The sequence below is a fragment of the Exophiala bonariae genome (genome assembly GCF_035927105.1).
Source record: "Exophiala bonariae strain CCFEE 5792 chromosome Unknown scaffold_36, whole genome shotgun sequence".
Lineage (NCBI taxonomy): Eukaryota > Fungi > Ascomycota > Eurotiomycetes > Chaetothyriales > Herpotrichiellaceae > Exophiala > Exophiala bonariae.
Window position 1 is genome coordinate 165,735 of NW_027042511.1, and position 20,602 is coordinate 186,336.

Genomic DNA, 20,602 nt, shown 5'->3' on the forward strand with positions numbered 1-20,602 from the left:
ATGAAGTCTTTTCTGGTGAATGGGTAGGTTGTGTCGTCGATCCTTGAGCCAGCAATTGCTGAACTCCTGAATAGAAAACTTGGACATGCCCTCTTGATTTCAACCCAGGGTCAAACTGAGCGTATAGCCAAGGCATAGATTGGGCAGGGAAGGTTCTAGAAGAAGTGACCGGACAGACTCTTGAGGAGCATTTGCTGAAAATACATGGTCACGTACTGGCATGGAGAATACGATGGTTCACCCAGAGCTCAGAAAGGAACTTCCGATGCTGAGTATAGGCGCAAGATCGAACGGTAACAATCGCCTTCTCACACCCGGATGCTCTCTTTATCCAGTCTCTGCCCCAAATGAGATGGGAGGTTTTGGGCTGTACCCAACCGCAGAAGATCACGGGAAGCTGTTGGAGGCACTCATGTCTCGTGACAGCCTGCTCGTCAGCAACGAAAGCCTAGCAGAGTTCCTGGAGCCGCAATTATCAGGCACAAGCTTGGAAGCCCTGTCCGTCGGACGAGATCTTGGATTAGTCCACGCCTGATAGTCCGAAAGAAGTGCCCGTGAAGCATGCGTTGGCCGGCTTGGTAGTCGAAGAAGGTATCGCAGGTCGTCGAAAGCGACGAAGTATGTGTTGGGATGGTATGACAAATCCGAGCTGGGTAAGTGTTCCTCCTCCAATCCGCCCTTCTAAGAGTCTTGACCAACCTCGTTCTCCCTCGCAGATGCCCGATCTCAAAACAGGTACCAGTTGTGTCTTATTGGTCCAGGTCCAGCCCTGCCCTGATCCAGTAACAAAGTTGTTGTGGACCAAGTTGGAAGAGATGTATCGGCATTGCGCAGTCAATTGACATCATGACTCAAGTGCTACGGCACACGGGGTTAGCCCTTCATGTAGAAAGAAGCATCATTGATATTATGGATAAATTCTCGGGCTGTTCATCTCTAGATCAGGGTAGTTCAATGTGATGTGCTTCTTTGACCATATCAAGGAACTCGTTCAAGAACGGAATCTCCCAGAAATCAACGAATGAGTATAAAGAGACAAAATCGAATCCGGAGAGGGGGTCCTCAAGCTTTGAATTGTGAGTTGACAATTCAGGCAAGCCAGATTCGATTATGCCTGTTGAGCTGTGATGCGAGTCCATTTTCGTCAAAGGCCCTTTCTCTGGTCAATGCCTTCGATGGCTTCGGCACATCCAACGATATGACAGCCATACGATTATGGCCCAATCTGCGGCTGCAATGTTACGGCCATGATGATTTCTCCCGCCTCCTCTATCTTGTCGATGCTTTCTCCTGCGTCTGGTGGAGAACAAACTAATGATCTCAGGATTTGCAAACTTTGCAACGAGAAGAGGACGCATAACGCCATCATGATCCATGAGCTATCTGAGGCAAATTTGAAACTTTCGCGGTCCTTGAGCTCGATATTGAGGACCCAGTCAAGGAGATCGATGGCGGCACCAGAACAGCTCTTGACGTGGATAGCGCTGTTTGGCGGTGAAGGTCGGACATTGACTTCTGGAGATACCTAATGTTGTACGATCGTATACAGAATCGGGGGAAGCCAACAAAGAAGTTCACTCTGATACCAATGAAGCCGCTTTGTGTTACATTCAGCAGATTTTTGAGCGCATCGATCCAAGATTTTGTCAACTTGCATTTGCACAATCACGGCAGAGTTCAGGAAGTCCTCCAGGTGAAGAACTGGGCTGTACACTATCATGTTTTGTCGAGATATGCTCGTAGTTAGTACCCAAAATGCAACTGGGTGCCAGGATCACTCACAGGTCTATGAGCTGCGTCACGTCCCTCTCCAATACTGGTATGCTTTTCCTTGTGCCAAAATATGCATGACCGACATTGGTTATCACAGTGCCTGAGATTGCCGCGACAGACCGCGGACTCTCGTCAGACCGCCTATCTTCAAGACCAGGAGAAGTATATGCGGCGTTCTGGTTCTTCACGAGGTCAACCGGAGCATCAGAGTATATAGAAGGTAGTTGGAGAGAAATGCCATTGTCGGGCAAGCCTGTTTGGTGTTGGTCGTTGGCGACTGGGTCTATCTCCGAGGACTCTGAGATTGACTGCATTGACTGCGTGTGGGCTGCGGCTTGTTTAGAGCCATCCGGATCTCTGGGGTCAGATGAAAGATCGAGGCTATGTTCCTCATGAGGTAAAGCAGTCGTCACTACGGCGAAGGGGTCGAGACGGGGTTGCTTTCGGCCAGGAGGCGGAGTTTCTTCGACGCGGGCTGAGACTGGTTTATTAGAGAGCATTGACGGCCGCTTGTACGGCATCTAGAACATGGCGGATCATCGTCAATGGTACATCTCATCTAGTTTGTCTGGTTAGCCGTCGACAAGGATTAGAAACCCCCCAAGATTACCTTGAGCTTTCGGCACACGTCGCAGGCAAGCTTCTGAGAAGTTCTGGCGTAGTGGCGCCGATCTTCGTAGCGATGCTTCCCATTACTCGCAAGATCTGTGTTGATAAAGGATAGGTTGGAGACATCGTGTGAGCTTTGAACTGAGGAGCTCATAGTCGTGAACGTTGAATCTAATCGGTATTTTGAGTGGAATGTTTTGAAACTAAGAGTGTACAGGGAGCGAGAGCTTCACGTCTACTTTGTGTGCAAGAAATAGTCCGCTCCTTTCCCCTTACAAAAGCTCACGAAAATATGTTAAGTTATCAAGGTATCGTAAGTAGCCAGAGAATAACTTATACGGAATTTATTCACATATTATCGTCGAGACTTCGAACCAAAGCAATGTGTCGCGCCATTAAATCAACAGAGGAGGTGACTCCGGGGCACAAGGAACGGTTTTCAGGGGGGCTTGGGGAGTAGGGGCGGGGTAGGGAGGCTACCTAACGGGTTGGTTACCTACCTATCTAGGTATGGTACGTATTACTCGTAAGGTAATTACCGAAACTCGACCCGAACCCCCGGAGCAGCTACCTAGGCAGCTTAAAAAGAGAGGGATTACCTAATTTACTTACGGATTCCTAGCAGATCTATTATATAGTCTAGAGAAGAGGTTATGAACTAATAGTACAGCCAAGATTTAAAGGGAAGTAAAAGGAACCTTATGTACGGTAGCGTGCTAGAAAACTAAAGGAGCCTCGCTACACTAAAACCTACTCATAACTCTTAATATCGCCAAGTTTATTAAAGACACAATTCGTTTAACTCGGACAGATCAATCAGAGAGAAGCGCTCCTTATTAAACCCAGATAGTCGAGGAACACTGAGAGTTTGTCTTAGAAAACTTTTTTTAATTCTTATAAGCTATTTCCTATATTTAATGACATTTGCTGTAGCCCGCAAGCACGTGCAACCCCTGTGCAGAGGGTTGTTCATTAGCTAACTAGTAACATACCTACCTGATATCACGATTTCTCCTGACTCGATAAGAAGTCGACTTAATATGTCTCTTCCCATGTCAATTAACCTCGTATCATCAGTCGCACAAAGGTCAGTGTCTGGACAGGAAAGCCAACCTCAGGCTAACGATACTTCCCACCACCAAACTCAGGGCCTTGGGCGCAGCTACTCACGAGCCAATCAAATACACGATTGTCATTGTCGGCCAGCATGCTCGTATATCATGGCTCTGGCTAGCACTACTGGAGTTGGGGGCGAGGTATCACGAGATAGTGGCTTCCACGACCCCCCAGGTTCCTCTGGCCACCAATTTTGTCACTTTCCTATATAAACTAGACTCTGGCTCACCAGTTTGTCTCGATTCCTCCCCATCATTCGCCTACTCTACACTACAGATTTTGGTGCACCAAAATCTTCGAGTGCCTTCAGTCCTGTCCCCCTCTCCCTTTCAATCCCATTCCTTCTTGCAACAATGACCACCGCTTCTAGCCTTACGGCGACAGTCTCGGTCAACGAAGATGTCGCCTGGATTACAGAGCGTGCATGTGGACAAAAATGCGTTTGGATTGATAGTGGACACATTGGAGCCCCCTACCCAGATATCGTTATGCACCTCAATTGCGGATCCCCTTATCTCAACGCATGTTTCTGTCGGTCCGATTTTGGAACATCTGCCACAGCATTCCTCAGTAGCTGTGTCTCTAGTCGTTGTGAAAGCGATGGTATAAACGACTATGGCACCGAGCTCTTCAGTGCATTATCCATATACTCTAACTACTGCAGTACCGCTGCAGGCATTGTCTTTGCAGCCCCTTCGGTCGATGTCACGTCTGCTAGCTCTGTCTCTGTCTCTGCAAGTTCAGTATCTTTGAGGACCACAACAACTCCGACCGCATCAAGCACTTCTTCAAGTTCTGGGGCATCGGCTCAAAATACCGGCCAGGGTTCTCCTATAGAGTCGCCTTCCAGCGGGATGAGCACTTCATCCAAGATTGGTCTTGCTGTCGGACTAAGTGTCGGCATTCTGGCTATCATTCTTGGAGTTGGAGTCTTTATTTGGCACAAACGTGGCAATCGTGCCCAGCAGAAAGGACATTTCCAAGCACAACCCGCACCTGCTAGTTTCAACCATGATTCAGTACAATACGCTTCCCCAGCTGTGAAACAATACAACAATGAAGGAATCTACTCCACAGAAACGTCTGAACTTGGAGGTCATCAGTATCCTAGGCACGAGTTAGGTGCTCATCAGCGCCGGCTACCGGAACTGGGCAGCTAAGCCTCCAGGAGGCAGAAGTGTACGGATTCAGTGAAGGAAATATAAGAAACGCCAAACAAATGAAGAAATCAAAGGTTGGATATGCACACGAGGAGAGGGTTCTATGTTCAACACTGTTGATTCGTCTCAGTCACCCAGATACTTGGACCTTTCAAAGGCTGGCTCTTGGCGCACAGTTAGCTGGCTTAGATCGAGAGACCTGGGCAATTGAGTTTTGAGGTCCTAATAAGGTGAATCAATTACACATAAATCCCTGAAAATAAATCGGTTAATGCTCCTACTTCCAGGAATCTGCCTCGTGCTTGAGCCTTGCAAGAGAAAGTGCGTTGAGGATTCCAGAAGAGGAAAGTGCAACTGACCATACAGCATTGGCGGGGCAACGCCATCATTCATGACTTGGCCCCTCAGCCCCGAGATGCCAAGATATACTTCGCAGAACTGTTGATCAGCATATCTGGAGGGACATCAGTAGAATCCAGATGGAATTTCCGAACATGCTTTACTTAATGCTGTCTAATGTAATCCTTTTTATATCAAGGTTGTCTGGAGGCAGAATGTATCAATCATGTATTGCATAGATCGTGGCTGGCATGTGGGCCTCAAGTGCCTGACGTCGATCAGAGTATAAAATTTCCTCACATACAAGTAGATTATGATAGACGGCCAGGAGAGGGTAAGCTAGTCAACTATCCTGAGTACTGATCGACAAGAGTGCGGCAGTAGAGTTCTGTTTGTATTTTGCCCTCAGCTTCTTAGCTTGAGTGGGAAAGTACATCTAGGCAGGCCACCATCTACATTAACATCGTCCTCTGCGGGAGGGAAAATCCCCCCTAGACCGCTCTGTGCGCAGATGCCTGCATTGGTAGCAACATCTTCAGCGTCGAGATGAAAATTTCCGAGTGTTTGTCGAAAGTTTTTGGAGACTTGGTGACCTTCAAATAACCCAATGCACCTTGATCCCTGGAATAAATTGACATCGTTAGTAATGGGTACTGTACACATAGAGGGGCCCTGATAGGCGAACAGAATTTCGCTTTATGAATCCAATCAAGATATATACAGCCTCCGGAGATGAATACAAGGAGTCAGAATATGCTTACCCCAGGGAAATTGGGCGCCAGAATGCGGACGAAGTCCTTGTTAGGGTCATAGTTTGGCGGAAAGGGCGGGAGGAGGAGAATCGGTTTGCACAAGTCCTGCGACAGAGAGACAGAGTTGTATGTTAGCATAGGCTTCTCCTCTTCGTTGTAATGTTCCTAAACGTAAGGGGAAAATGTAATCGTTTCGGCGCCGGAATCATTCAACCCACCAAATCGTCAAAGACATCAACTGTTGCTCCTTGGCCATTCCATATTCCCGCCACGATAGAAATCCCCTACTTGACATCAGTGACTGTGATTGTCCAAAATCTAAGCGGAAATGGTATTTCGTAAAGTGCACTCACGAGTTGCTGTAAAATATTGTCCTGTGCCTCCACTCTCATATCCGGGATACTCCGATGAAACGAGTTGAGCACACTTCCGGACCCCAGGAAAGACAGAGTGTCCTCAGGTGAGCTATGAACGTCTGATGTGATCGTTCCGGTTCCCATCCAACGACCCATCTGGCTTCTGAGCTCTGCTCGAGTATTGGTGAAGGTGCTCCGGACCGAGTCAACGAATGGTCCGGCATCCACATCTGGCTGGTCGCCCTACATGGCCGTCAGTTTAGAATGATCCGTGGAAGTACGCTCAAACCCAAATTTATCGAGCGTGAATTTGCAGATTGCGAAGCACTCACAATTTGAAAATCGGTGTTTGCCTGCACGACTTTACGGACTGTCTGTGAAAGATGTCAGTATTAATCTGTGCTACAACTCATGAATACAGCGCGTTTACTAACCTTGAGAACTTTGAGAACCCCTTCAGCCAGAAATTTTACTGGTCTAAACAAAGGCAGGTAATTAGTGACGCTATCGATGATCGACTTAAGAACGAAGAGCGGGTCGTTGGCGCCCTCGTTGACGTCTGGGCCGAAGGCGACATCTCCAAAAAGACTCTTCGCAACTGCATTGTCACTAAGAAAATAGTCAACATTAGCGTCATTCATGACCTGATCATCCTGAGCGTCTTGAAAGCTGTAAAGGGAAAACGCCATGGATCACTAACTTGTTCGTCAGAAACGTAAGGGCATCATCGTAGGCTGCTGCCTCGGCTGAGATGATATCATGCAAGGATTTGATTGCCCATGACACAATGGCGGCCTGCTTTGTGTCATAGACGCTACAATCGAGGGAAGGGTCACATGAATCTTCAGGATTGTTGCATACAAGCCTGCTTGGATCTCCAGGACCCAGCTTTGCCTCGACAGAGAAGCCGTAGAAGAAATCAACCCAATTACTCACTAGATATGAAAGTCAGCCTGGCCTGTGACCTAATTTCTACGCATGTTGGGATTGGTACTTACAATCATGGGTTCGAAAATAAGTGAGTAGGGTTTGATCGAGACCCAATTGAGCCCAAACATCCTCTCCTTTGAGCCCAAGACTGCCGAAATCGACCGGTCCAAACTTTGCGGCATTGCAGATCTGGTCAAGGAGAGCTGCTTGCTGAAAGGTTTCACCAACAACCCCGAGGTGATTAGATCCAGATGAACTGGAAGGGCTTGAGTCGGTTGAACCAGGAGAAGCCCCTGTCCCACTCGCGGTGAAGGTAACCGCACTTGAAGGCGTGATGTCAGTTTGAGCAATCGTCTTTGTTGGAAAGAGCGATACAGCTGCGAGCAATATTGCAGAGATAACCATGGTGAAATTGGAGACTGCGAATGGTTGGGAATGTTACTGAGTGTGACTTTGTCCAATATCCTTGGGCGTGACGCCGTATATGAATACTTCAGTTATAGTGGCCATTCATTGCTTCCATAATCAATCCGCCCAGTCTGTTACCTGTTTCGGCCCCTTTCTAGGCAAACGTGGAGATATGATCCGGTGTTTCACAAAACCACTTTTTGATTTCATATGACTGTTACGACGTTAGTCACGAACTGCATCTAGGTATATCGAGTGGCGCTGTCCTAGTGTTCGCCACTAGTGTTAGAGGTCTAATTATGTAAGTATGTGTATGGATTGTACTTCATAGAAGATGCGACTTGGCGTAATCAAAAACGTACACGAAAACTGGTTAGTTGAATGACAGTTTTCGGCAAGAGCATAAAGGCTCCAACGCCTGCGATTGATAGCGTCGGCAATACCTTCGACATCCCTTCGAAAGGTGTGTTCTAGACCTCCAGCATATGGAGAGCCAGAATTAAAAACTTAAAAGGGAATCATAACCACCTCCAGTATATGTTACTAAGGCCTGTCGCACGAACTTTGAGCTACGGGTGTGAGTAAGCCATACGCTGGCAACAAGATTTTCGAGGTCCCGCCGCTTTAATTACATTCTGTAATTCATTTCTAACTCTCCATTTCCGTTTTCGCAAAATCTCTTCGCTGGCAATTCCCTTAAGTTAGGCTGTGGAACTAAGGAGTGCGGTTTGCTTCAGCTGCCTGGGTACGCATTGATTTCCCTGCCAAAGCTGAAGGTGGGGCGAGGAGCGGGTTTTCTTGCACGCATCCCTGTACCAAGATAACTCAACGCATTGCAACCATGATCTGTCATTATTAAATGTTTTTCCCTATCTCGCGCATGTGCAGCTGGATCGCTGGGTCTTTCTCTAAAGTAATATCCGTTAATTTCACTTTTGGTGGCCGGGCTGGCGACCACCCTCATTAGCACTCAACGTGTTCCTCAATTTTCATCCGACTTAGTTTGCAATGGAGCATTATGCCTAGCATATCAGTCTTAGAGCAATCTCACGGCGAGAAACCGCTGGGACCCGTCAATGAAAACGAAAGATAGTTAGCCGTCAACACTCATATTCTGTAAACATCTTGTGGACCAGTTCGAATCGAAAGGGCGACATGAATCGAGAGGGATACCGTCCTCAGAGGTAGTCTGTTCCACGGCAACTAGCGGATATTGTTTTTCGGCACCTTGTGATTCAATCATGCGGAGCATTTTGTCCACTTCTTGGAGGTAACGACTCAAATGATAATGACTTTCCATTATGAAGTATTCTTGTCAAAGAGTTCTCGGCTGAGCTAAAGCGGGGCTGACTATTAATCCCCGCCTCCGCCACTATCCAGATACTGGCGATTTGCTGAGTAAACAAAGCCATCTACCCCTGTGTGGAATATTGCTTGCCTGGCCTATGAGAAGGCTGGCAAACAAGCAGTTTTTTATCATTACAGTCCGGGTCCGACCATCGATAAAAGCTCTTAGATGTAGAATGATAACGCCTCCCAGTCTTGTTCCTGCGTCTACTTTGCGAGTCAACTTCATTCTACGATGTCCCTTTCAGGAGACATCTTGTTTGGTGGACCATAATCTCTTTAATTCGGTTCTTTGTCTTTAGAAAGCGGTTACATCAGGTACAAATGCAGGTTTGCAGCCGCGCGGTGCTCTCGGCAGAGCGAGGGAGCGATCGTGGAATTTCGTCTGCGGAGCGGAAGCGGACATCAAAGTTCGGAAAGCAAAGTACCACTGATTGACAATTAACAGAGGCTACCAACGAAAGAACAGTTTTTCCAATGTATAAGACCTCAGTCTCGCCTCCATCCTTCAGTCGCATAGGGAGCATCCCTTTCATAATCATTTGAGCTTCTGGAATATACAACCATCCCACTAGTTCGGTACTCGAATCTCGAAGCAAGCAACGACAAAAAGCTGCTCAAAATGTCTATCATCAAGCCATTGACGCTTTTTAGTCACGGAGATACTCCAAAGTAAGAACGACTCAGTTGCCCACCTCAATTGAGACGCAACCTGTCCTAACTATCTCCTTTAGTCCTACAAAAGTCGCGATAATCCTCAAAGAGCTCTCTATCCCCTACAAAGTCGCAATGATTGAGTGGGACAATCTACACAAAGAACCCTTCACCAATGTCACGCCCAATGGACGAGTGCCCGCCATCGATGATCCAAATACAGGTATAACGTTGTGGGAATCCGGAGCAATCATACAGTACCTCATCGACACGTACGACAAAGAGGGTAAGATCTCCTACAGCTCGTCTCCTGAACGATATCAGCAGGCACAGTGGCTATTCTTTCAGACCTCTGGACAAGGCCCTTACTATGGCCAGGCGGTTTGGTTTCACAAACATCATCCAGAGAGACTACCTACCGCAGAGGAGCGATATGTGAGAGAGGTAGAAAGAGTTATTGGGGTGTTGGACTCTTGGCTGCAGCAGCATGATTACCTCGTTGGTGACAAAGTCACATATGCCGATCTCAGCTTCATCCCATACGCCGCTGCTGTGCCGAGAATGGATTTCTTAAATCAATACGGCAAAATTTTCGAGGGTGGGAAGTATGCTGCGTATCAAGCCTGGTTAGAGAAGTTATTGGCGAGAGATAGTGTGAAAAAGGGAATTGAGCCGACGGCAGAACTGATTGAAGGCGCAGCAAATAAAATTGCCAAGTGAGCATAGATGGCCGATATAGCATTTGGCACAAATCAAACTGACGCAAGAAGCTTGTAGGCCAGAATCACGAGAATAAGCGAAGGAATGGGGTATTTTAGCCTGACACATTTCTGATTGTATGTTTACATAAACAGCAAGGTCATGCGTTAAGCAGGTCTTGGTGACGTGAAATAATAGACAGCTGCGCTGCAACTCGTGGGAGCAAGGTGACGAGTACTTACCTGACAAAGTAGGCAGATCAGAGTGTAGAAATTGCCTTCGTTCCATTCAATTCAATTTCTCGCCGATCACATGTACTGAAAATCCCTGAATCGCTCACGGCTCAAGTCTTTACGCTTATTAGCAGACTTGGTCTTTTTGTAAGCATTGATATCGGTCACTGTGATAGTAACCTCTGCCTCTGGGACTTCGTCATAATGTCTTGACATGATATACATTTCCTCACGAGTCAGATGCTGAGTACTAGCTTGTGCCGCAAGTGCGCAAATGCGGTCCTTCTCGACTTGATAGATGTCAGCGAGCGGATTGCGGCGTTGAGGATGGTGCTGGTGATAGAAGTCGGCCTCAACGAATCCGGCATCTAGGGACACAGTTTCATGCTCGGTCAGCTTGGGAACATAACAGACAACACGGGTGGCGTGGTGGAAATCTTTGTAGGGATCTTCAATAGAATGATCGACGTGGTTGTTAGAATCCTGGTGCCAAATAAATCTGTCGGAGAGTTGCCATGAGCGACCAAGGACCAGTTTCTTCGCGACATATTTGACGGTGGGAGCTTTACGAACTTGTTGTGCCGTCATGTTTCGTCCGAGAACTTTCAATTTTGTGTCGTCCTCAGTCCCGTAACCTGAATCTGAACCGGAAGCACCTTCAGTCATTTGAGTGGCTAGAAACAGATCAGTGAATGTGATTTGTGGGATTGGCTTTGGAGTTCTGTCGATGTCATTGGGGCTTGATTTGAACATTTTCGAATACTCGGCGAAAGTTTGCTGTGAAAAATCCAGGACTTCGGCTTGGTGCTTATTGAGATGTGGTGTTGCGGTTGGTGGTTGTCGATTTGAAATACTTGGTATGTTGGAAGAAGTTCCGCGTATGATACTTCGAAAATCCTTACAATATATTGGTAGAGATGTGTGACCCGGGCCGGCTGAACGTGAGTCTGATGGGGAGCTTATAACCCCTCCGGTGATAGTTGAATGCCGTTCTTTGTAAAGTTCAAGTTCCAAATAAAAGATGTTCGTGAAAGCATTTCCATTATCCACCTTATAAAGTCCCTTGACAATGTCAGCCTTGGTCTCATTGTGAATTTCCCTGGGGTTCAATTGCTGAGGGATCGTATTACATTGTCAACACCATTACACATTAGAATCATTCTCAGGTCTTGTACATTTCTTTGTGTAATCTGGCTTGAATTCAAATTTCGCCGCACGAACCAATCTCGGGTTAGCAAGGTGTTGCACTATGACCCAATGCAGAAAAGTGCTCAGCCCCGCTAGCACTTCAGTAAATACCACATTCGATCGCGTTTTCCAATCATTAATCACGGATCGTAAGGCCCTTTAGCCCTCCTGCCAGTCAAACACTCTGCACCTTGACCCTCCTCTCTCACCAGAAAGATATCCTCATGCCGGACTCCAAATCTCCCCTCTAGATAAACGCCCGGTTCACTAGTAAATGTCATGCCAGGTTTAAGCTTTACTCCAGAATTTCCTTTGTTGAGGTATGGCGACTCGTGTGCTTTGATCCCAATGCCGTGGCCGACGCGATGTGTAAACTGCTTCTCGTAGCCGGCGGAGCCTATTACGCTCCTGGCTGCAATGTCGACATCTGCCGCAGTGTGGTTCGGCGTGAAGGCTATAATGCTTGCATCCTGGGCGGCCAGAACTAACGACCATATTTCGAGTTTCAAGGCATGAAGAGAAGTATCGGTGGTCTGAGTTTGACTCGCAGGTTTCAGATGGAGGTATGATTGGAGTTGGCGAAATGCCTTTGTTGGAACTGATCTTCCTGAGTGGTGCTTGGGTGGATCGATAAAGAAACTCCGACAGATATCCGAAGAGTACCCCAGATAATGACCACTATTCTCTGAGTTAGCTCCATGCCGTTTGAGAGCAAAGCCTTGACCATGAAACCTCACCCAACATCAATTAACACCATTGTATCGAAAGTGAGAATCTTGTTGCCTGTGATGAAGCCCCCATGCGGTAGGGCCGCATTTTCGTCGAACAGTACGATATTGAAAAACAATGAGAACCCAACTGAGAGTAGGGCATTATTCAGTATCTCCGTGACATCATTCTCAGTCAAGCCAGGGACAAGGCCTGTTCTTTCAATTAGTTGTGCGACATTATCAGAATGGAACCTCAAAACGTAAGAACAACTCACAAGGTCTCATCTGGCGGACCGCTTCCACCGTACCCGTATTCACCGCCCGTAAGAGCTCCACCTCTGCCGGGCTTTTCGTCTGCCTGACACTTTCAACCTCTGAACTCAGTCCAACTGTTTCGAACCCAGCGGCGTCGAGACCACGGACAATATAATCGCGCATCTCTTCATCAACCATGATTCTGATTCCGGAGGCATTCTTGAACGTCGTACGTAGAAGTGTATCGTATGGGTTCCAATGCTCCTCCCAGACGGCAATCTCCAGTTCTTCATTCTTTGGAAAGGGCATTCCAAGCATTCGAACCCGGCCTTCCTCGAAATGCGGCGAGAGAAACGTCGTCTTGGCTTTGATTTCTCCAGAATTTTGATCCACGATAGGCTGTACGATCATTAGGAAAGGGCGTTCCTCAGGCTCCCAGGGCTCCCAATCCACCTGGCTGATGTTGCCATAGTACTGGAACGTGTAGCCTGGCTCGAGAGCAAAAGCATCAACCCTGGCTTCCACGAGCGCGGCGGCGAGTCTATCACGTCGATGGATAAATTCGCAAGTCTTGATCGGCACCGCATCTTCAAGAAAATAAGAGTTTCGCTTCAGATTGGCAATGGTACACTTTTGCGCTTTCGCGATTTGATGGCGATGAAAGCTCGCCGAGTTGCGCTTGAAGCAGAATAGCTGGCGCCGTATCAGTTTGGTGAAAATCAATGACGTCCTCGCGCCACAAAAATTCTCGATTGCAAACTCGTCTTTCATTTCAGGTCGTCGAAGTACTTACCATGGATTTCTGCACCACATATGCAAGAAGCAAAATTACACCGAGCCACACGGCTTTCAACTTTCGGGTGCGAGCGAGGAGGCATTGCAGTCGCCAAGAATCGCTTTCGCGACCATCTTGAACAGAATCTTGTATGTAATTTGTTTCCTTCATTGCATCGGATAGCTGGATTAAGGATTGGCGAAGTCTTTGAAGGGGCTGGGGAAATAGTTCGTGGAAGGTGGCTGTACGCCGATGAGGGGAACTTTGGAGATGTCCGGTTCATAATCGAGATTGATATTACTGTTTGGAGCACAAACTTCAGACTATCTGACCGACCAGGATTATTTTTCCGTCTTTCAAATCAGGCGGTGGGTCATTCGACGGGCAGGGATTGAAGGCTTGCTCGTGGTTAGGTCGTGTTTCTTCAATCTATTATCCATATTCGGCAATTCAAAGGCCGACTTCCTGCAGAAAAATCGCCGTTCTCCGCAGATAGGCCCAATTATGAAGGGCTACAAAGGACGATCAGCAGCAATCTTTGAATTGACGAATCGTCACGCAAAGTGAATCGGCAGTTGGCCGAGTGTGATCGTCAGTGGTAGATAAACACGGTTATCCGCTGCTAAACCAAGTGCATGCCCTGATGGTTGTCCGCACATATTTATCATTCACGAGACCTGAGACACGTAGCCATGGACAGTATAAGTATCAGTGACGGTCGCGCCGCCGAGCTGGAGCAGAAGGGAGTATCTCCGCCAACGATTGTCAAAGGCGAAGCGACGGTATCTACAGCAGACGGCGAGATCGATGCGATCAGCGAGGCCGAGCCACAAAAGACTTATTACAGTAAACAATCTGTTTGGTTGATGGTGCTATTCTCTGGACTAGCAATTGGCTCCGACGGATAGTAAGCAATTCCTTCATGGCATACTTAAATGACGTTGACGCTGTTCTAGTAATGCTGCCGTGATCGGTAACGTCGAGCTGCTACTAGCAGTCCTTTACCCCGATGCACTCACGAAGTCCATGTATTCAAGGCTCTCCAATGCTTTCCTCATCGGCATGATAGTGGGTATGCTGCTGTTTGGTACCATCGTAGATCAATTGGGACGTAAGACAGGTGCCGTTGCGACAACACTGCTCTTGGTCCTCGGAATCACTTTGAGCACAGCCGCCAATGGCACTTCTGCTTCCGGTCTTCTTTGGATGCTGGTTATTGCACGAGGAATCGCTGGAGTGGGTGCTGGTGGTGAGTATCCTGTCAGCGGTGCAGGAGCTGCTGAAGCAACCGATGAGGGCGACCAGTACAGAAAAAGGCGAGGTTTCATGTTCGCCATGTTGGCAGACTTGTCGGCGTCGTTGGGATATGTGTGGGGAGGGCTTGTCCCATTGCTTTTGCTCTTGTGCTTGAAGCAAAAGGAAGAACACTACCACATTGTCTGGAGGTTGAGTTTCGCACTAGGAATGATTCCGCCACTTTCAATTTTCTGGTTTCGAATCCGCATGGCAACTTCGACTGCATACCGAAAGTCGGCAATGAGGAAGCAAAGGGTTCCATATTTGCTCGCATTCAAGCAGTATTGGCGTTCCCTTGTCGGATGTGCTTCCACGTGGTTTCTCTACAACTATATCAGTGTTCCCTTTGGCATTTTCTCTGGTACCATCATCAATCGAGTCAACGCTTCAGAGTCTCTTGTCAAAAGTTTGGGATGGGGTGTGGTCATCAACTGTTTCTATATTCCCGGGCCATTTCTGGGCGGATATTTGAGCGACAAGATTGGGCGAAGGAAGACAATGGCACTTGGCTTTGGTCTCCAGGCCATCTTAGGCTTCATCCTCGGAGGCGCCAACAAGCAAATTGAAAATATCTTCCCGCTTTTTGTTGTCTTATACGGGCTGTTCCTGACACTTGGAGAAGTTGGTCCTGGAAGGTAAGTGCTGTAGAACACCGAGCATCATTTCTCACGTACTGATGAAAGTAGTACCGTTGTTCTTGCAGCATCTGAATCATTCCCAACCGCAATCAGAGGTCAGATGATGGGGTTTGTCTCCGCCTGGTCAAAGGCAGGCGCAGCGATAGGCACTCAAGTAAGTGTTCGGGTATATCCTGCGTTGCTTTACTGACAGCTGGCGCAGGTATTTACAGCAATTTTGAATTCTTACGATGACCCAACAAAAGGCAATCAGACTGCATTCTTGATTGGGTCCGCTTTTGCTGCTGTCGGGATGCTGATTGCTTTCTTCGTTATTCCGGATGTAAGCAGGCGGCTAAACGACGAAGACGAGGTGTGGAAGCTGTATCTTGCCGAGCATGGGTGGGAGGCGGAGTGGGGCGATAAGGTATCCCGAGATCCTCAAGGCGTGATGATGCACAAGGTCGTTCCAATATCATAGATGCGGGGGCTGAAATGCGAAAAAAATACTTGATCGTATCTGAGCATCCCCGACAGCGGAGGCAAGATCAATTAAAGCGGTGGCAATGCTTCCCTGCAGACGGGGCAAACAAGCCTCAGATTCATCCATCCTTCCAAACAGTCGGCATGGAAGATATGCCGGCAGGGTGTGACCATATAATTCCTTTGCTCAAGCCATGTAGCACCTGTTCCTCTACCAATCCCTCCCCCAGAACCGTCGGACTTAGCCAAGACTGGTACGTCAATCTCGTTCATGCAGATGGCACAATCGAAAACTTTGCGGGTCTTGTCATCCTTGTCCTTGGCCTCCGATGCGGATGCAAGCAACCCAATCGACATACCACCAGCTTCCACGTCATCTTCCCGAAGAACTGGGTGGTAGTCATAAGCTGGTGGGCACCAAGACTCACGAACGAGGAGGCGAGGACCAAGAAACTGTTGGCTGAGTAGAATGGAAGCCTGAAGCCAGAGCCACCCCAATAGGATGAAAGCGGTACTTGGACTGGTATCTGTGGACAAGATGTTGTGATCCGCAAAATACCAATACAAGACTGGTATGGCTCGTAATAGGCTAGACCCAATAACATATTCCCACGTCAATGCTTTGCGACAGTTCCGCATAGTATTGCGATAAATCTGTGGCCACCAGAAGGAGAAGTAGGCGAAGATGAGTACATTGGTGTAGGCAGATCTCAATGGACGGGGCCAAGACAATGCCCACAGGGAAAAGAACATGAGAACGACGAGAGAGAAATAGAATCTGCTGTAGATGGCAGCGAATGATGCACGGGTACTGGGTATTTCGGCCTGAAGTGGACTACCCTGGTCTGAAGGGATGATGATGGGATTTGCACCTTCAGGTTGGGGTGCGGTCACTGGTAGGGGTAAGCTCCCAGGAAGTTGGATTGTGGTTGCTGGAGGGGGTGTAGATAAAGTTGTGGTGCCAGCAGCTGTACCAGTTGCTGTAGCAGGAGCTGGAACTGCAGCTTGTTGTGCCCTTCTTTGTCGCTCCTGCTCGGCACGTGCAGGATCACCGACTTGAACAGTCCAAATGTCAAACACAAACTTGACTTCAAGAAATGCGACATGAATACAGGCGAGAAAAGCAGCCGACGCTATGGTAAGGAACGCTGCTTCGTCGATCATGAGCAGAGCAATAAGTGCAAATAGGAGAAGTCCATCTCCAAGTGCAGCAATGACAACGCCCTGATATGCGATTCGACTCTTTGTTGAGGGAGTTGCAGCCTTCTCCATCTGTCTTTTGAGTAGTGCAATCTGGAGAGCGATGACCATGACGAACGAGAATACAAGTCTTTGCGCCAAGGTCCAGTATGCTTCGATTTTGGGACCGAAGAGAGAACTTGCTTCCAAGACATACCCACAGTCTGGGGAAAAGACGACTGCGGAGAAAGAGAGGAGTGGTGGTTGGCCGATAGGAGCACCCAGGGGAGTTTTCAATTCCTTTTCCACCTGTTGAAGAAAGATGGTTGTCTGAGAGGAATCAAGACCATCGTATCGATGAGGTTTTGGCTGAAGCCAGACGATCAGCTCACACTGGGGAGCAAATGCGAGACCGTCAGACATGTCCTCTAATGACGTTTGCCATGCACGGTGTACCGTACGGTTCATGACTCCAATGGAGGAATTGAAAGTCTCCGCGTCCAAGGCAAAGTGGGGAAGGGCAAAGAGCGCATCGAATTTTGAGGTGGTGGTGGACATGATGACTTGGCCTGAGGGTAGGTGAACACCTTGAAGCCTAGCTTGCCAACCATTGCCAGGAGCAGAATCAGTCCACATGGAAAAATCTGCTTTGATAGAGGAAGATTCATGACTCGCCACTGGGTTCAAGTCGAACAGTGACAGAGTCAGTTCACCCTTTGGCTCGGTCACATTGCGCTCGTACACCTCAGTCATGTACTCCTTCTTAGGGTCGAGGACTGTCAAGTTGAGATGGGGCGTCATATTAGGAGGTTGGACTTGAATGAAATCGCCACGAATTTCGCCAGAAAATTGGTCGTAGATGGGCAGCCCTTTCGTGCGATCAAGTCCTTTCCAGGCAGCATCGAACTGGTTACGGCTCCATTGCTGGACCTTTGCCAATGTGTCCCATTGGTAGCCATCGCCCTTCCGAAATCCAGTCAAATTGAGCCAACTGTCAATTGACGGGTTGAACTGGCCATAGGAGCCATTTGTTAAGACGTCAAGCTCAGTCTCGCGCCTGCTTTGGAGGGTTTCAACGTCAACGAAGGCCCGTCGCTGAGCCGGCTGATCGGGTGTGAGAAAGATGAAGAGCAGGAGCACTACTAGTACAACAACGCGTGGACCCTCCATCCACAAGTAGATAGCCAATCGCGACGCATCGCAGATGGAAATAATATCTGGGAGGAGTAATTGATGGTGAACCAAGACGAGGTTAGAACACAGGAAATGAAAGGTCGTCGCTAGCCTGATCACGTGGTCAGGACAGCAGGTCCGCTCGGCGAAAGGTATCACCGAGTCCCGCACGACACGTGCGACAAACTATGGGAATTTGGCTGTTGACAACGACGAGATCCATCCTGCGACGACTACTGAAGTCTTAGGTCTGAGGTCTGGGCACGGACATTTTGCAGTCGAGCGAGTCCACATCACTTCCACCAAGCAAGCTCCGTGTGGACATTGCCTTTTCAAGATGTCCAGCAGGATGATGCCCATTCCACTGCCCCCTCGAACACCCACTCCACCCCCTGACGAGCCCTCATCACCGCGCAAACAACCACCCATCTTCGATCCTAGCGCACCGTTTGATCCTCACGCACTCTCACCGCATCATCTGGAACCGGACTACATGGCGGCGTCCGCTAATTATCTGTCCGGGGCAACGCCTGAGAAGCCGGCCACCGCAGGAATGGGCAACGTCACTGAGAGAGGACCTTTTAATTTCCAGACGTCTACATTGGCCAAGTCGCCAGTCGCAAAATCAGTGAGTGCTACTGCCATCATCGTGAGATGACATAGAATCTGGCTAACACCCCTGTACAGAATATCGGGCAGAGACGTGGGCACAAATACAAACACAGCAGTGTGTCGCATCAAATCTTCCTAGAACCTCCTCCTCGAGCACCCCAAGCCCTCCCGACCTCCCTCCCAATCCCTACATTTGCAGAATGCCGAGCTAGCATGACGACGGATCAAAAGATACGGTTTTATTGGAGCATCTGCCACATGATGGTGGCGGGCTACACGGCGTGGAATTCGCATAGTTCGGCTGCGGTGGAGGCACTGTCACACTTGATCTTTTATGATTCCCTGGGGGCACTATTGTGTGTCTTTGTCGAAGTGTTATCCAACTTCGAAGTATGGGGACGGTCGAGTGTGCGACATCCGTTCGGTCTGCAGCGAATGGAGGTCATTGCCGGGTTCGCGTTGTCGGTGCTCTTGATCTTCTTCGGCTTTGATCTGATTTCCCACAATGCCAAACACGCATTGGAAGGAGTGGGACACGAGCCGCATCACCCGCATTCGCATGAGCGAGTGACGACTGGGACAGTGGACGTGGCAGCGGTGTTGGCGATTGTGTCAACATTGGTGTCGGCGGTAGGGCTACAGAACCACGCCCGGATCGGCAAAGCCATGCGATTTGCGGCCATGGAGAACCTCCCATCGATCCTGAGCAATCCGTCACACTTACTGACGTTGTCCTGTTCCGGCACCATCCTGATGCTGCCGCTTCTCTCGTTGCACACGTATGAGTGGGTAGATAAAGTCCTCTCGTTGAGTATTGCCTTGAGCATGCTGATCTTGGGAGTGCAGCTGGGACGGAACGTGGGAGCAATGTTGCTCATGTCACTGCCCTCCAAATCGGCCAACGTGGACGAGGTGTTGAGCGCGATTGAAGCGGAGCCGATGGTGAGGAGCATCGAGCAGGCCAAGTTCTGGCAGGCACACTATGGGATGGGGATGGTGAACCTGAGGTTGAGAGTGGCAGGGAGCGAAGACAGCCTGGTCAAATTGAGGGAGAGAATTACCAGCATGATCCGGAACCGGTTGAGTGGAGGATATGGACTGGGGAGCAGTGGACAAAAGTGGGAAGTGAGCGTGCAGTTCAAGGTGGACCAAGAGAGTGCGGTGTCTGCGAGCCATAGCCATTTTATCTCTGCGCCGGGATGGGTGACATAGGTTTCCGGGACTCAAACGGGACTCATTTATCAATAATCATCAGAGCTTGGCCCAGAACTTTGCCCTCCAAGGGTTTGGACTCTCGAGCACCAGCGGTCTCTACGCGATCTCGGATGGCTCTGAGGAGAGTTGTAGCTTCTTCCTCGGTGGCTTTTCGCTGGCGTCTTTTGCTCGCCAGCATGATTTCGACCCGCTTTCCTTGAGTCAGAAAGGATTCCATCTGGTTCAATTTCATCTGTAGGTCATTGGGTGCAATGGCCCAGTTGATTTCAAGCTGCTTGGGTTTCTTGGCCTTGCCGGCATGAGCAGCCTTCCTGGCAGTCTCTTCTCGTTTGACGATGGACTTGATCATGTCCCTTCGTTGCATGATGGTGACAATGGCAATCTCGCGGTCGCCCACCTTGGTGAGCTGGACGACATGTGAAGTAGATCGGTCGATAGAGAACAGGAGCTGTCTCAGACTTTGTGGTTCAGATAGGCCTTGATCGGTCTTGAGTTGAACCATGGCCGTGTCCACGTCCTCGTCGCTCGTATATTCATCTTTTAGTTTATCTTCCATGGTGAAAACCACGGGCATTGGTCGACCGACACCAAGAGGAGAGCTGGACGAGAAATGTCTGCGCCTGATCATAGCGGTGGCAGTGGCAGTGGCAGTGGCAGTGGCGGCGGTGGTTCGAGGGACATGGGAACAGAGACAGTGGTGACATGAGGTTCGGGCAGCAGCCT

General features: G+C 48.8%; 8 protein-coding genes across 8 annotated transcripts; 4 read left to right on the forward strand and 4 right to left on the reverse strand.

Moving 5' to 3' along the window:
* Positions 1-1,213: 1,213 nt before the first annotated feature.
* Positions 1,214-2,294, reverse strand: LTR84_009142 (uncharacterized protein; the record flags this gene model as incomplete). Its single annotated transcript, XM_064852684.1, has 2 exons — positions 1,214-1,484; positions 1,783-2,294. The coding sequence occupies 2 exons, from the start codon at positions 2,292-2,294 to the stop codon at positions 1,214-1,216; spliced, it is 783 nt and encodes a 260-aa protein (XP_064701148.1).
* A 1,557-nt stretch (positions 2,295-3,851) lies between these two features.
* Positions 3,852-4,658, forward strand: LTR84_009143 (uncharacterized protein; the record flags this gene model as incomplete). Its single annotated transcript, XM_064852685.1, has 1 exon — positions 3,852-4,658. The coding sequence occupies one exon, from the start codon at positions 3,852-3,854 to the stop codon at positions 4,656-4,658; it is 807 nt and encodes a 268-aa protein (XP_064701149.1).
* A 1,375-nt stretch (positions 4,659-6,033) lies between these two features.
* Positions 6,034-7,440, reverse strand: LTR84_009144 (uncharacterized protein; the record flags this gene model as incomplete). Its single annotated transcript, XM_064852686.1, has 5 exons — positions 6,034-6,348; positions 6,438-6,479; positions 6,540-6,714; positions 6,806-7,040; positions 7,104-7,440. 5 exons carry the CDS (start codon positions 7,438-7,440, stop codon positions 6,034-6,036), a joined length of 1,104 nt encoding a protein of 367 aa, XP_064701150.1.
* Positions 7,441-9,412: 1,972 nt separating this feature from the next.
* On the forward strand, positions 9,413-10,164 carry LTR84_009145 (uncharacterized protein; the record flags this gene model as incomplete). Its single annotated transcript, XM_064852687.1, has 2 exons — positions 9,413-9,462; positions 9,525-10,164. 2 exons carry the CDS (start codon positions 9,413-9,415, stop codon positions 10,162-10,164), a joined length of 690 nt encoding a protein of 229 aa, XP_064701151.1.
* A 3,832-nt stretch (positions 10,165-13,996) lies between these two features.
* Positions 13,997-15,698, forward strand: LTR84_009146 (uncharacterized protein; the record flags this gene model as incomplete). The annotated part of the gene is made up of 4 exons (XM_064852688.1): positions 13,997-14,211; positions 14,261-15,235; positions 15,287-15,392; positions 15,441-15,698. 4 exons carry the CDS (start codon positions 13,997-13,999, stop codon positions 15,696-15,698), a joined length of 1,554 nt encoding a protein of 517 aa, XP_064701152.1.
* A 71-nt stretch (positions 15,699-15,769) lies between these two features.
* LTR84_009147 (uncharacterized protein) lies at positions 15,770-18,049 on the reverse strand (the record flags this gene model as incomplete). The annotated part of the gene is made up of 1 exon (XM_064852689.1): positions 15,770-18,049. One exon carries the CDS (start codon positions 18,047-18,049, stop codon positions 15,770-15,772), a length of 2,280 nt encoding a protein of 759 aa, XP_064701153.1.
* Positions 18,050-18,401: 352 nt separating this feature from the next.
* On the forward strand, positions 18,402-19,876 carry LTR84_009148 (uncharacterized protein; the record flags this gene model as incomplete). Its single annotated transcript, XM_064852690.1, has 2 exons — positions 18,402-18,680; positions 18,740-19,876. 2 exons carry the CDS (start codon positions 18,402-18,404, stop codon positions 19,874-19,876), a joined length of 1,416 nt encoding a protein of 471 aa, XP_064701154.1.
* Positions 19,877-19,898: 22 nt separating this feature from the next.
* On the reverse strand, positions 19,899-20,507 carry LTR84_009149 (uncharacterized protein; the record flags this gene model as incomplete). Its single annotated transcript, XM_064852691.1, has 1 exon — positions 19,899-20,507. One exon carries the CDS (start codon positions 20,505-20,507, stop codon positions 19,899-19,901), a length of 609 nt encoding a protein of 202 aa, XP_064701155.1.
* Positions 20,508-20,602: the final 95 nt, after the last annotated feature.